The sequence below is a fragment of the Rattus rattus genome, chromosome 8, assembly GCF_011064425.1.
Source record: "Rattus rattus isolate New Zealand chromosome 8, Rrattus_CSIRO_v1, whole genome shotgun sequence".
Classification (NCBI taxonomy): Eukaryota; Metazoa; Chordata; class Mammalia; order Rodentia; family Muridae; genus Rattus; species Rattus rattus.
This window is the reverse complement of record NC_046161.1, coordinates 67,315,344-67,328,615: the sequence shown is the minus strand read 5'-3', so window position 1 is coordinate 67,328,615 and position 13,272 is coordinate 67,315,344. Positions and strand designations below refer to the sequence as shown.

Here is a 13,272-nt window from a genome sequence, read left to right as displayed (position 1 = left end):
CTCAGCTACTGCTCCAGCACTGTGCTGGCCTGCTCAGTGCCAGGCTCCCCATCATAATGTGGTGCTCACGGTCAGATCCCCTGGAACTGGAGTTCCAAACAGTTGTGAGCTGCAGTGTGGGCACGGGAATTAAACTTGGGTCCTCTGGAAGAGCAACCAGCTGTACTAACCACTGAGCCGTCTCTCCAGCCCTCAGTCTCTTCCACTGTGTTGGTCATGGTATCTCCTCACAGCAAGTAAATAAGACATATGTAACACAAAGGCCTGTGGTGGTGCATGCCTTTAACCCCAGCAGGCAGGTAAACTACCTAGGCTTGGAGACCAGCATAGAAAGTTCTAGGCAAGAGTGACACACTGACATCCTTTCTCAGAACAACAAAACCAGTGTTTACTTGTTTGTTTTGCTTTGTTTCTTTGAGACAGGGTTTTTCTGTGTAGCCCTGGCTGTCCTGGAACTTGCTCTGCAGACCAGGCCACAGCTCCAGTGGTTTTGACTTTGATAAAGGATGGTCTCACTAACTTACCCAGACTGGCCTGGAAATGATTCTGTAGCCCAGTCAGGCTTTGAACTATCTTCCTGACTCAGACTCTCCCATCAGGAATCATGGGCTGCTCCCATAGATGTGGCTGCCTCTGCCTATGTATGTGCCAACCGCCCCAACAAAAACAGTCAAACAGTCAAAGACACAAAGGGCATTTTCTCCCTGAAAAGAAACTAACATGTTGCCTTAAAATGTTAACCACAGGATTTCTAGTGAGTTGAGTCCAAACAGTACAGGATATAGAGTCCTCTGTCTTTGGTCATAGTAATCCTGTCAGAGAGTGCAAAGACTCATCTCTGTAAAAGCAGGCTCTCCTAGTTGAAATGAGGTAAGAAAACAGTCACTAAAAAAAAGATAGTCCAGGCACTCGGGGCACACGATAATCCCAGTACTCAGGAAAGCAGAGGTAGTAAGATAGCCCACGAGCTCTAGGCCAACCTGGTTACAGAACTAAGACTCTGTCGTTAATTAAAAAAAAAAAAATTGAGTGCAGCAGCACACACGTTTTAGCAAAGGAGGCAAGAACAGGAGAATCCGAAGTTCAAGGCCAACCTTGTCTATGTAGTGAGGCTGGATTAACCTGAGCTACATGAAACTCCACCTTTAATGGGGCTGGAGAGATGGCTCAGCAGTCAAGAACACTGACTACACTTCCAGAGGTCCTGAGTTCAATTCCTAGCAATCACATGGTGACTCACAACCATCTATAATGGGATCTGATGCCCTCTTCTGGTGTGTCTGAGGACAGTGACAGTGTAAAATATATAATTTCTGTAAAAAAAATAAAAACGAAACCAAAATCAATTACATTACTTTTAAAAATATAGTTCACCCATGTACTCCTGCTATATACATTAAATGTACTTTTTCACCCAGAATATCATTTCTGCAAGAGAAATGAGGCAACGCACCATTACTCTGTAAGTTTCCTTCTATGATGTAACACTGCAAATCAGGAAGCAAAAACCACTTTTGCTCCAATATCTGAAATAAACACCTTAAAGCCACATCTTTTTTAAAAGTGAGAAAACAATGATTTACACACTGAGTGGAAGTCACCCACAGCAGGGAGGCCCCGCTTTCATCAGCTATCTGCAGTCTTATGAAATGTCCTTCTGACCAGGGTTGCTACTGCTCAACTCTGAAAAAGCCTAAAAGAGCTAACAAATGAGGCTGAAGAGACAGCTCGTACCGCTCTCCCAAAGGACCTGAATTACCCAGAACCCACAGCAGACGGCTTACAAAAACTGCTTGTGCTCTAGCTTCTGGGGGATCAAACACCTCCATGGGTAGGAAACTCACCTGTACATACCCAGAAACGGGAACCTACCCAGTAAAAAAGTGCAACACCCCCTTTTTAGTTAACTCATACCTAAGATGGGTGTATGCTGTCCTTCCTGGGGCACTGAGTCCAGGGGTGGCTTCATCTTTTACATATCTATCTGTTTCTGGCTTTGTTTCCTATCTTTTTTTTAAATTTTCTATTTACATTTCAAAAGTTATTCCCTTTTCCTGTTTCCCAGCCATAGCCCCCTATCCCCCTCCCCTTCTTCTATAAAGGTGTTCCCCCTCCCAACCACACCCCCTTCCCCTACCCTCCCCCCACATTTCCCTGCACAGTTGGGGGGAGCTGGGGGGGTCTAGCCTTGGCAGGACCAAGGGCTTCTCCTCCCATTGGTGTCCCACAGGCCATCCTCTGCTACATATGCAGCTGGAGGCAGGGGTCAGTCCATGTATATATAGTCTTTGGATGGTGGTTTAGTCCCTGGGAGCTCTGGTTGGTTGGTATTGTTTTTATGGAGTTGCAAGCCCCTTCAGCTCCTTCAATCCCTTCTCTTAACTCCTGCAATGGAGACCCCATTCTCAGTTCAATAGTTAGCTGGGAGAGTCTGCCTCTATATTTGTCGTGCTCTGGCTGGCCTCTCAGGAGACAGCTATATCAGGCTCCTGTCAGCATGCACTTTGTTTCCTATCTTAATAGTGCGCTTGCTCTCGCTCTCTCGCTCTCTCGCTCGCTCTCTCTCTCTCTCTCTCTCTCTCACACACACACACTATAATTGTATTTTTTAGTTCTTTTAAATGGTCTCACAAACGATAATTTGCTCTTACTTTCTTACAGTTACCATCTCTGGTAATTGAAAGAAAAACTGATACAAGGATCTTATATTCACACTCTTTGTCTATGCCTGGTTACAGGGAGAAGGGTTCCCACTGTCATCTAGTAGCACTAGGAGATGCTGTGGATCTTCCTGGGCTGTCCACTAACTTCAAGAGTGGATGCTACCACCCACAGTACATCTACATGTTTTCCTTCACTTTCACACACCTGTGCCACTTTGGTAAAGCCTTTCAATTTCAAATGAACTTGGAAATTTCTACAGCACTGCTTTACATGAATGCTCTATATTAGTTAACCTCAGAGTTAGATGCTAATGGCACTTGCTGACTTTCCCAGAAGGAGGCATCTGTCCACCCCCACCCAGGGCTCTCATATCTGCCTGCCAGGAAGATTTCAGACTCAATATAGTCTTGCTGCCCATGAGGGCAACATTAAAAAGAAGCCACTTCCTATGAAAACAAACTAAGGACCTCAACACATCTGTGAGACTGAGACACAGACATCAAAGGCCCAACCACAGAGGCACCACCTTCAATTCCAGGTCTTTTGGTCAGAAGAGCTAAGCCATAGTGAGGAAGGGAAGCAACTGGTCTTCAAAGCAGAACACACTACCCAGCTCTCCCTAGAAGACAAACAAAACCCTGCATATTTCTTCACCAAAATTATGTACCAAAAAATGTGCATGACACTGCCACCATACTCCTGATGTGTACTAGGTTTCACATGTCCCTTACAAAGGCCTGAGTCCATCTTCCCAATCCACCTTGAAGGTACAAGACTGTTCCTTCCAGCTTACCAATGGAAAGACTTGGTAACTCAGATACTTGTTCATCATCAAACCAAGGTTCTCTGAGCTCATCAGCAATATGAACTCGAGAGTTGAGTAGGTCAGAGGCACTAAGAAAAATCAGACTTTGTTCTCTTATAATGAAAGAGGAAAACCGGCAACTCATGCTTCTGACTTCCTAAAGCTTCCACAGAAAAACCTACTGACTCTTCAATGGCTTTTCACACATTAAATACCCTTCTAAATGCCCAAATAAAACAAAAGTCCCTCAATATATGAAATGTAATCCCTTACATATTACAGGACTAAACTCCATCTCTGAACTCAAAACTGAAAGATGATTTGGTCCTGTTTAACCGAGCAGGGCAAACAGTAAGCACTGAAACCAACCCACTTACCTGCCTTAATCTAGTTAAGTCTGATTGTTACTAAGAATAAAGACCTCCTACCATCTAAAAAGCAATAAAGGCATCGTAGATAACTCAATGAGGCGCTCATGCTGGCCCACAATTGTACCTAGAAGGTCGAGGCAGAAAACCTGCAGCACACTCCAGGCCTTGGGCAGAGTACGACCCTGTCTTAAAAAAGAAATCAAAGAATCCCAGAACTCAGAAGGCAGAGGAGGCAGAGGCAGGAGGATCTCTGAGAGTTTGAGGCCAGTCTGGTCTACCAGTTCAAGTCCAGGACAGCCAGAGAAACCCTGTCTCAAAAAAGAAAAACAAAACAAAAAAAAACCCAAAAAAACAAAACAAAACAAACAAACAAAAAAAAGGGCCAGAGGTAGAACTCAAATGTGAGGCACTTGCTTACTTGCTTACTGCCACCAAGCTGGACGGCCAGAATTTAAACTCCAGGATCCAATCACATGATGAATCTGAGATTCCCACAAATTATCCCTTCCTCTGTTTACATACAAAACAAAAATATAACCAAGGCAAAACCAATGAGAGTCACTTCTCCTAAGGCTGATAATGACAAAACACATTCACTATTCCTGTGAAGGAACAATGTGATCCTTTAGGACAGAAGCAAGCAAAAATGTAGACTAATGAATTGTATAATTTTATCTGTTCACACTGAATCTAACAAAAAAGTAAATATAGCTCAAATTATCAGACATGTAAAGTCTACTTCTTAACTATCTTCAAACAGGGTCTGTTAGCCCAGGATGACCTTGAACTCCTGATCCTTCTTCCTATCTCCATGTGTAAGGATCATAGGCAAGCCCTACCACTCCAGGCTAATGTCCACCTGTAAAGGCTTACAAATAAACAAGCAGTCTGAGCTGAGCATGGTGGCCTGTCAGTGAATCGGAGACCAGCCAAGGAAGGGCACAGTAAGACTGTATCCTGCCTCTCCACTTTTTTTGCATGTGGATTTATTAAAAGAACCAAGATTGTCCAGTCTAACTTGTGTCTTTTATGCTTGATTTTTTTTTTTTTTTTTTTTTTTTTTAGTTAACAACAGATCAAAAGATACACACATACTAAGAATTACTGTTAGGATGTTTTTCATTCTTTCCAAATAACTAATTTGTTTCTTTCCCTCCTCAAAGTAATTTCCATTTAAATTCATATATAGTTTATGAATTCAGTATAATGAGGATTGTAGTTTGGTTTCTTTTGTTGTCAGTCAGTTTGTCTATTTTTTTTCCTTCTTCCTGATTTGGTTTTTGAGGTAAGGCCTGCCTCCTTACTGATGGGATTACAGGTGTGCACCACCAGCCCTGTGTAGTGCTTTGTCCTTTTTTTGAAATTGGATCTTGCTGTGTAGCCCAGATGGCCTTAAATTTCCAACTGTTCTGCCTATGCCTCCTAAGCTATATAATAGACCTAGGCCAGTATACCAGCTTGTTTATTTTAGTTTTTAAGCCTAACCCCAGCCCATCAGCCCCATCTCTGTGCATCTGTGTTTGGAGGGCAGTGAACAGCTTGCGGAAGTGTGGGTTCCAAAGACGAACCTCAGAGGGCAGACTTCCTCAGCAAGTGCCCTTACCCACTGAGATATCCTGCCAGCCTATTTACTTTTGAAAGTTATTCTTAAAGAACCCAGAGATAATGTTGGCAAGAGCATCAAGAATTCAAGGCTACATAAGCCAATTGGTAGCTGGCCTGGACTGTATGAGATGCTGTCTTTAAAGACTCCAGTGGTTAAAAACAAATGCTAGGAGTACAGTTCTTGACTCTTCCGGCTTCCACAGGCATGCACACACATGCTGCCTCTACACCCAAGCACTGCACACACATGCTGCCTTTACATACTTGCAGGCAAAACATACAGAAACATCTTTAAAAAAAAAAAAGTGGTGGACACAGGTGTATATGCAAATAGAGCATGTATAACAAAATAAATCTTTAAAAAAAAAGTGGTGGCACCCCCAGAAAAAAAAGGGGTAAAGAGGGCAGTTTAGTTTCACATCCTAGACAATCACTTTCATAACTAAATATCCTTAAAACTCTTAAACTTAAAACTCCAATGGATATATAATTGTCTGTTCCTTGGTTACAGTACAAAACTGGTTCTAGGAGTTGTTTTGATCGTCCTGGGGATTGAACTCAGGGCCTCACATACATTAAGCAAGTACAGTGCCAAAGAATTACATTCTCAGATCTTTTTATACAGAAATATGGTCTCCACTATATTGCTCAAGTGGTCTCAAACTTGATGTTCCCCTGCTTCAGTTCCTAAATATCTGGGGTACCATTCAACTGGAATTTCGACTTTAGTGTAACAGGGTTAAAACAGCATTTACAGCAGGCTCGGTAGTGCCTAAATATGATCACAGGGCGTAGGGGGCTTAGGCAAGAGAACTCCCAGGTCTAGCCCGGGAAATATTAGTACCAGGGCAACCAAAGCTACAAAGCAAAAAAAAAAAAAAAAAAAAAAAAGCCAAAAGCATTAACTCACCCTCACAAGCTCAGTTCCCTTGTGACTTGAGCCTTGAGCTTGTCAGAATAGCAAACTATTCACACCAGTTATACATGATAAACATCCCCTGAGAAATCTAAGGCCTATTGAGATTAGGATCTTAAAGTTGGTTGGTGCACTCAGAAGGCAGAGGCAAGCAGATTTCTGAGTTAGAGGCCAGCTTGGCCTACAGAGCGAGTTCTAGAACAGCTGGGGGATACACGGAGAAACCTTACCTCAAAAAACCAAAACCAAACCAACCAAAAAAACCAGCCCATCCACCCCAATTTAAAAAAAAAAAAAAGGTGAAAGAAAAGAGAAAAGATATTGAGACTTTAAGACTGGTATAGTTAGTGCTGACATTTCAAACATTATGTGACCTTGCTGGAAAGGTCTCACAGCACTCCTGAGAGTAATAAACTGGCTGCCCATTCTAGGTACAAACAGCCCCATACAGCTAATAAAGCAAAAGCAGGAGAGGGCAGTGCATGGTTCACTCCTCAAAAACAAAACAGAACAAAACAAAAACACCCCAACCGGCTGAGAACTCCGGCGCTTCCCCTAGCAGAGCTGGGACCAATGAAAGGTAAACAAAAACGGCACTCGGCAGCAGCTACTTAGCACAAGCCCGCCAGCCTGACAAACGCTGGGGAGGACCCGGAGGGGAAGGGTGAAGAACCGGCAGAAAAGGGGGGGTGAGAGGGGTTTGGAACGGCTTCGAGGCTGAACAGGAGTGTACTTCTGGGGTGTACGTTGGCACTTTTCCATTCCTGACACCTGGTACCTCAGGGCGGGTTCAGGGTTACGCACCCGGCATCTTAGCATATAGATGCAGCCGCACCCGAATCCCGGGGTGCACAGCTCCGAGCTCGCGGGCAGCCCGCGAGCCCGAACCTAACACCTGCCAGGTCGCGCCCTCCGCCGGAGGTCGCGGGAGAACCAAGGCGTCCACCAGGAGAAAGCCTCCGGGAGCTGCTCCTGAAGACACGAGTTGCAGCCCGCGGCCGCCCCACCCGCCCGACCTGAGCCCCAGGGTCCTACCCGAAGACAGCGCCTCTTCCGCCCGACCGCGCCAGCTGTAACCGTGGCGGCGTCCCGGCTCCAGACGCCAGTGACGCCTCATAAAAACAACAACCTGCTCGCGGGCGTCCGCAGCGGGGAAGCGGTGGCAGACGCGGCGCAGCAAGGCATGCTGGGAATTGAAGTACCTTCTGCACCTCCGGCCAGCTCGCGGCGAGGAGAAAGAACTACGACTCCCTAAGACTCGTACAGCCCGCCTTCCTGAGGCTGCCGGAAGCTGGGCGGGACGACCGCGGATCTCCACAACATCCGGGCTCCCATGCCTGCAGCCGGTTGCCATGGAGACGGGCTGCCACACTGGAAGACAGAGGGTTTCCATCCACCTTTCCCTCCCCTGAAATTGCAGTTTATGCGACTCGGATCGTTCTGGCTTCGTCCTTGGTGCTGCTTTCCGTCGGTTCTTCTTCTGTAAGAAGACCCACGCCTTCGTCAGACTTCTCGCTATCAGGAAAAAGTTGCTTTTGCTGAAGAGATTAAGATGGCGGGAGAGACAGTCTGCGACTTGGTGGGTTTGGGCGGAGAGCTAGATGCTTTTGAAAATCGAATTCATAATAGTGTTTGAGGCACCATCTACTCCCTCTCATTAACCTAGTTAGTCACCGAGCTTTTATATTTATAAATTTAAATGCACGATCCACAAAGAAATTACTTTAAGGTGTAAAGGAAGCATCTCACTACAAATGATCTTTTGTTCAGGATGGGGTTTTTTTGCATATCTATTTGCAGTCCTGGGGATCGAACTCAGGGACTTGTGCGTGGTAGGTAACTGCCGTTCTACTGAGCTACACCTCCCAGCCTTAGAACCTTCATGTTTATGTCATTTATAGTATGCCTTGTCTAAAGGGATGGGAGAGGGAGAACACAGCGCACTCTGTCCCCTACCTGGCTAGTGAGTAAATAATAAAGGAAATTCAGCAAGCTGATTGGGCAAAAGTTAGTTCACAGTTTAGGTCTGATATTTGTGTTGTTGTAACTAGGGAGGGATTGAACCTCAAGCCTCAGACTACTTAGAAAGCACTCTACCAGGGAGGTTGATCCCTAACCCCTCGTTTTTTGTTTGGATGAGAGGGGAGTTTGGAGTGGTGGTTTGTTTTTTTGTTTTGTTTTGTTTTGTTTTGTTTTGCTTTTTAGACAGAGCTTCTCAGAGTAACTGAGGCTGACTTCAATTCTCTGTGTAGCTGGCACTGAACTCCAGAAACTCTTGCCTCTACTTCCCAAGTATTAGGATTACTAATTAGGATTACTAATTACAGGCCTAAGCTGCCACACTCTGTTAAAATTTAAATAACAGCTGGTTTTACAGTGAGTGGGGTAACGTGGTGTACTTACTTTGATTACTTCTCAACATCTTCAATTATAACGGAGATGTAAGGAGATAGTATCGTCCCCCTGACGTGACTTCAATCATTTGAAGTGACTTTTTAAAATGATTAAATCTAGAGTTGAAGGTGACTTAGCTTTAGGGCCAGTCGTAGCAAGGGTGATTTATGAAAACTGGGGCCCTTGGTAACTGAAGGGCATGGTAATAATAACCAAAGAAAGCCCATGGTGTGGTTAGTCATGGTGGCCAGACCTAGAATCCTAGCACTATGAAGGCAGGAGGATTGCCAGGAGTTTGGGGCCAGGTAATTATTGAAACAGTCTCAACAACAACAACAAAAAAAAAAAAACCGGGTTGGAGAGATGGCTTATCTGTTAAGAGCACTGTATGTTCTTCCAGAGCTCCTGAGTTTGATTCCCACGACCATATGGTGGCTCACAGCATATATGCTGATGCCATCTTCTGGTACACAGGTATACATACAGATAGAGCACCCATATACATAAAGTGAGTACATCTTGAAGAAAAAAAGAAGGGAAATCCATTCATCCAGTATTTAATATTTCCATTCACCTTCCCTTCAAGCTAGCTCAAAAGCTGTGGTTTGGGTTTTGTTGGTGTTTTTAGCTATTTTTAAGTGGGTTGCATCTAGAAGGAAGTTCCTGCCATACATTACACTTTTCTAGTATTCTAATTCCTAAAAATTTTTTTTGGAGACAGGGCCTCTTGTATCTCATGATGGCCTCTGTCTCCCTGAGATGACCCTTCTGATCTTCCGTGTGATTACTGAAATGAGCCATCATGCCCAGTTTATGTGGTGCTGGAAATAGATCCCAGGACCTCTTTATATGTTAGGAAGCATGCTACCAACGAAGCCACATCCTCAGCCTGTTTTTTAATTTAACATTCAGAAACTGAACTTTACTTAGATACTAAAAGAATCCTGGAATTGAGAAACAGCTCAGCTATCTTAACCAGAACCTAACTAGCAGGGCATGGTGGCCTAGGTCCACAGTCCTAAGGATTCCAATTTCTCCAGGAAATTCGCTGTTGGGGATGGGAGGTGAAAGTAGGCAGTCCATAGTGAGACCACAGGAAGGACTTGCCCATAAGGAAAGACTTGCCTTTGGTAGATAGCTAAATGTATATATGCTTCTCTTCTGAGCTTCTTACCTAGAAAGGAAAGGGAGAGAGAAGCAAGGAGGGAGAGAGAAATATAAAGAGAAACTCAAAAAGCATTAGATTCAAGGACTACCTGCCCTTGAACTCTTAGCAACCCCTGACCTCGGACTGGTAGTGCCTTTGGTGCTACCACACCTTGCTAGAGATTTGGTGAGCATCTCTAGATTACTCCTGTTAGCACAACAAGGTCTGGCCACTCTCCCTAGATCTAGCATCCTTCCAAGGCTGCTGGGAGGGGTTACTGCCTTGGAGCATGGTAAAGAATGGGGAAGCTTGAAAGATTTAGACAGAGAAGAGAACTGTAGACTCTAGTGAACAACACTGTATGATTAAGTCATCTGCTACAAGGGTCTCTGTTTTCTCTGACTGACAAAGCCAGGGACCTTGGCCTCCTAGGGTAGGTAGCTCCTATAGTGTGTTTTGGCGTTTGGTTTTCTAATATGGGGGATTGAATGCATACACTATTCCACGGCACTCCATGTGCAGTACTTTTTGTTTTGTTTTGAAACTGGGTGTCATGTAGTTCACTCCCTGTGTAGCCAAGAATGAGCTTAAGTTTGTGGCACCTCCCAAGTGCCACCAGACATTGTGCCTTGTTTTTGTCTTTGAAGCAGAATCTTGTAATGTAACCCTGGAGCTTTGGCTGGTCCAGAAACCCCTGTGTAGACCAGGCTGGCTTCAGACTTAGTGAACTCATCCTGGTGAGTCCACAATGTTGAAATTCAGAGGTGTGCCACACCAGAGACAATTCTGCCCTGTAGTTACCAATGAAATACGAAAAGCAGCCAGGAATGATGGCTAGCCCTGTCACCCTAGTACTTCTTTAGAGAACATCAGTTCATACTAGTTAAACTATACTTGGACACAGCCTCACTTTTAACTGTAGGTTTATAAAAAGTGTTATGGGGGTTGGGGATTTGGCTCAGTGGTAGAGCGCTTGCCTAGCAAGCGCAAGGCCCTGGGTTCGGTTCCCAGCTCTGAAAAAAAGAAAAGAAAAAAAAATTAAAAAAAAAATAAAAAGTGTTATGGAGCTAGTACAAGAAATTTCATAGCCAAGTCTGCTACAATGCCAGCACTCAGGAAGCTGAGGTAGGAGTAGTTCCTTGAGTTCAAAGCCAGTCTGGGCTACAAAATGAGATTCTTGCTTCAAAGAACCAGGAAGACTTGAGTGTACCAGCAACAGGTGGAGCCAGCAACATCCCACCAGATAAAGCAGAGCAAGTTCTTTCCAGAGACCTCTTGGGTGAGAATGGTTATTGACTGACACAGTTTCAGGAGTTAAGTATAAATCAAGGCTGGAGTTCATTAGGAAACATTCAGTGTAGGTTGCAGCACAGACACTAAGAGAAGGTAGAGACATGTAAGAGGAAGACAGCAGCACACATTTTGAAGTAGGCAGGGCTGCTCAGGACAGAGGCCTCCATAGATGATGTAACAGGACAGCCTGTAATTCTAGTGATTTTTTTTTTAAGTTGCACTGGCCGAAGGATTTAAAAGATTAAGTAAAACATAGGTAGATATGATGACCCGTGCCATGATCCTAATTGCTTGGAAGGTTGAAGGCCAGATGATCAGAAGTTCAAGGTCATCTGCAGCCACACAGAGTTCTAGGCTAGCCTGGGCCACCTGAGACTTTCTCTAAAAAAATGAGAGAAAGACCCAGATATGGTGGCTCTAGATATTAATCCTAGCACTAGAGAGGCAGGAGTCTACATAGTGAGCTGTAGCTAAGGCTGTATAGTAAGACCCTATCTCAAAAACAAAACAAACAAAAAAAAAAGCAGGAAAGAAAAAAATCCAAGAAAAGTTGAGGGGATAAATCAAGTAGATGCCTTGTAACTCAGGGTGGTTTTTATTCCTTTTAGGATAAGAAAACTTCTTTGACTTCAGATGCAGAAATGAGACCTGAACCACCAGCTCCATGCATAAACCCTGGCAACCCCGTGTTTTCCTGTATGTTGGACCCTAAGACATTGCACACGTCCACCTCACTGTCCAAACCCCAGATGATTATGTACAAGACCAATGCCAGCCAGTACGGGGCCTTCACACCCAGGCCCTGCTTCCTTCCCTGTAAGTACCTGCCACAGGAGCAAATGTTCACAGAGCACCTCAGAGCAACCGGCTTTTATCAAAACAACAGCCTGAACGTTGGGCCTGACCGAACCAGAACCGTCGATTCTCCTAATTATCAACACACACTGTGAAATCCATCCTTCTGACAGAGAAAATGTCCAGAGGGTATTAGTTTTTAAGTCTAGAATACCTAATTTTGAACATTTGAAATGTAATAACTTGTTTTGTCCCAAGCTACATGGGAGAAGGGGAGGGGACACATGGCCCCTGTCATTCCAGCTCCCCAGGGACCCTCTGCCTCTGGCCTCAGAGGCATCTGCACTCACCGATATCTATACACACACACACACAATTAAAAATAAAAAACAAATGTTAAAGTGTTCAAAGCTAGGTATGCTGGAGTTCACTTGTGCCCTGAATGCTCTGCCAACTTAAGCATGAAGACCCACAATTTCATGGCCAACCTGGGATAACACAGTAAAACTCCAAAAACAACAAACCCACTCAGAGAGTACCCCACTTTATAATTAACTTGCCTATGTCTACACTACCAAAATCCAAATATAGACAGACCTATAACAACCACTTGGGAGACTGAGGCAAGAGAATAGCAAGTTCCAGGCCAGCCTGATCAGCTCATTGAGACCCTGCCTCAAACAACTGAACTGAAGTTCCCAGGAGCACACGCACCCCTGTTAAAGGAATTTTAAAGGTTGTGAGTTGGAATGTTACAAATTTAGAGACAGTCGTTGGGACTATCTCTGATACCCTTACTAGCCGTTCATCCCAACTCTGTATCTGACCTGACATCCTGTGATTATGAGGTAGTCATACCTTGGAATGCATTAACTTAGTAGATCATTTGTTTCTAAGAACCAGCAGCTAAGAATGTTTCAAATAGCATCTTAAGCCTTGCTTTACTGTGACCTGCCATTCCCTCCAGTGTATTTAAAGGTGCCTGGATTTGTGGCTTTTTTTGTTCTGTAATTATAAATTTCTTATTTTCACATTGAAGCATGTTGTTAGAGGCTGTACTAGTCAGGGCTCTCTGGTCACAGAACTTACGGAATGTCTCTATAAATTAAGGGAATCTATTATGATGATTTACAGTCCGTAGTCCAACTAACCCAACAATGGTCAGCTGTGGATGGGAAGTCCAAGAACCTAGTAGTTGCTCAGTCCCGTGAGGTTAGTTGTTTCAGCTGCTCTTCTGTAGAAGTAGATTCCAATGGATGTGCTGGCAAGTAAATGCAAGCAG

The 13,272-nt window shown here is 44.4% G+C and overlaps 2 protein-coding genes across 7 annotated transcripts in view; one reads left to right on the top strand and one right to left on the bottom strand.

The window, feature by feature from the left end:
* The window catches only part of Ccpg1 (cell cycle progression 1), a 31,798-nt gene extending 24,281 nt beyond the window's left edge, over positions 1–7,517 (bottom strand). For 4 of the 6 annotated variants that reach the window (XR_004388877.1, XM_032911547.1, XM_032911548.1 and 1 more), the window contains exon 1: positions 7,397–7,517. The gene's annotated coding sequence lies outside the window, so the exon portion shown is untranslated. The remainder of the gene's footprint in view (positions 1–7,396) is intronic. The other 2 variants (XM_032911549.1, XM_032911551.1) reach the window with 1 other exon arrangement.
* Positions 7,518–7,575: 58 nt separating this feature from the next.
* On the top strand, positions 7,576–12,235 carry C8H15orf65 (chromosome 8 C15orf65 homolog). The gene is made up of 2 exons (XM_032911552.1): positions 7,576–7,940; positions 11,804–12,235. The coding sequence occupies exons 1-2, from the start codon at positions 7,914–7,916 to the stop codon at positions 12,143–12,145; spliced, it is 369 nt and encodes a 122-aa protein (XP_032767443.1). The 5' UTR covers positions 7,576–7,913; the 3' UTR covers positions 12,146–12,235.
* Positions 12,236–13,272: the final 1,037 nt, after the last annotated feature.

What these genes read in the sequence shown, in the direction of transcription:
- C8H15orf65 (XM_032911552.1), top strand. Translation starts at nt 7,914, where the DNA reads ATGGCGGGAGAGACAGTCTGCGACTTG. An exon ending in GAGAGACAGTCTGCGACTTG is followed by an intron (nt 7,941 to 11,803) that starts GTGGGTTTGGGC and finishes TATTCCTTTTAG; the next exon opens with GATAAGAAAACTTCTTTGAC.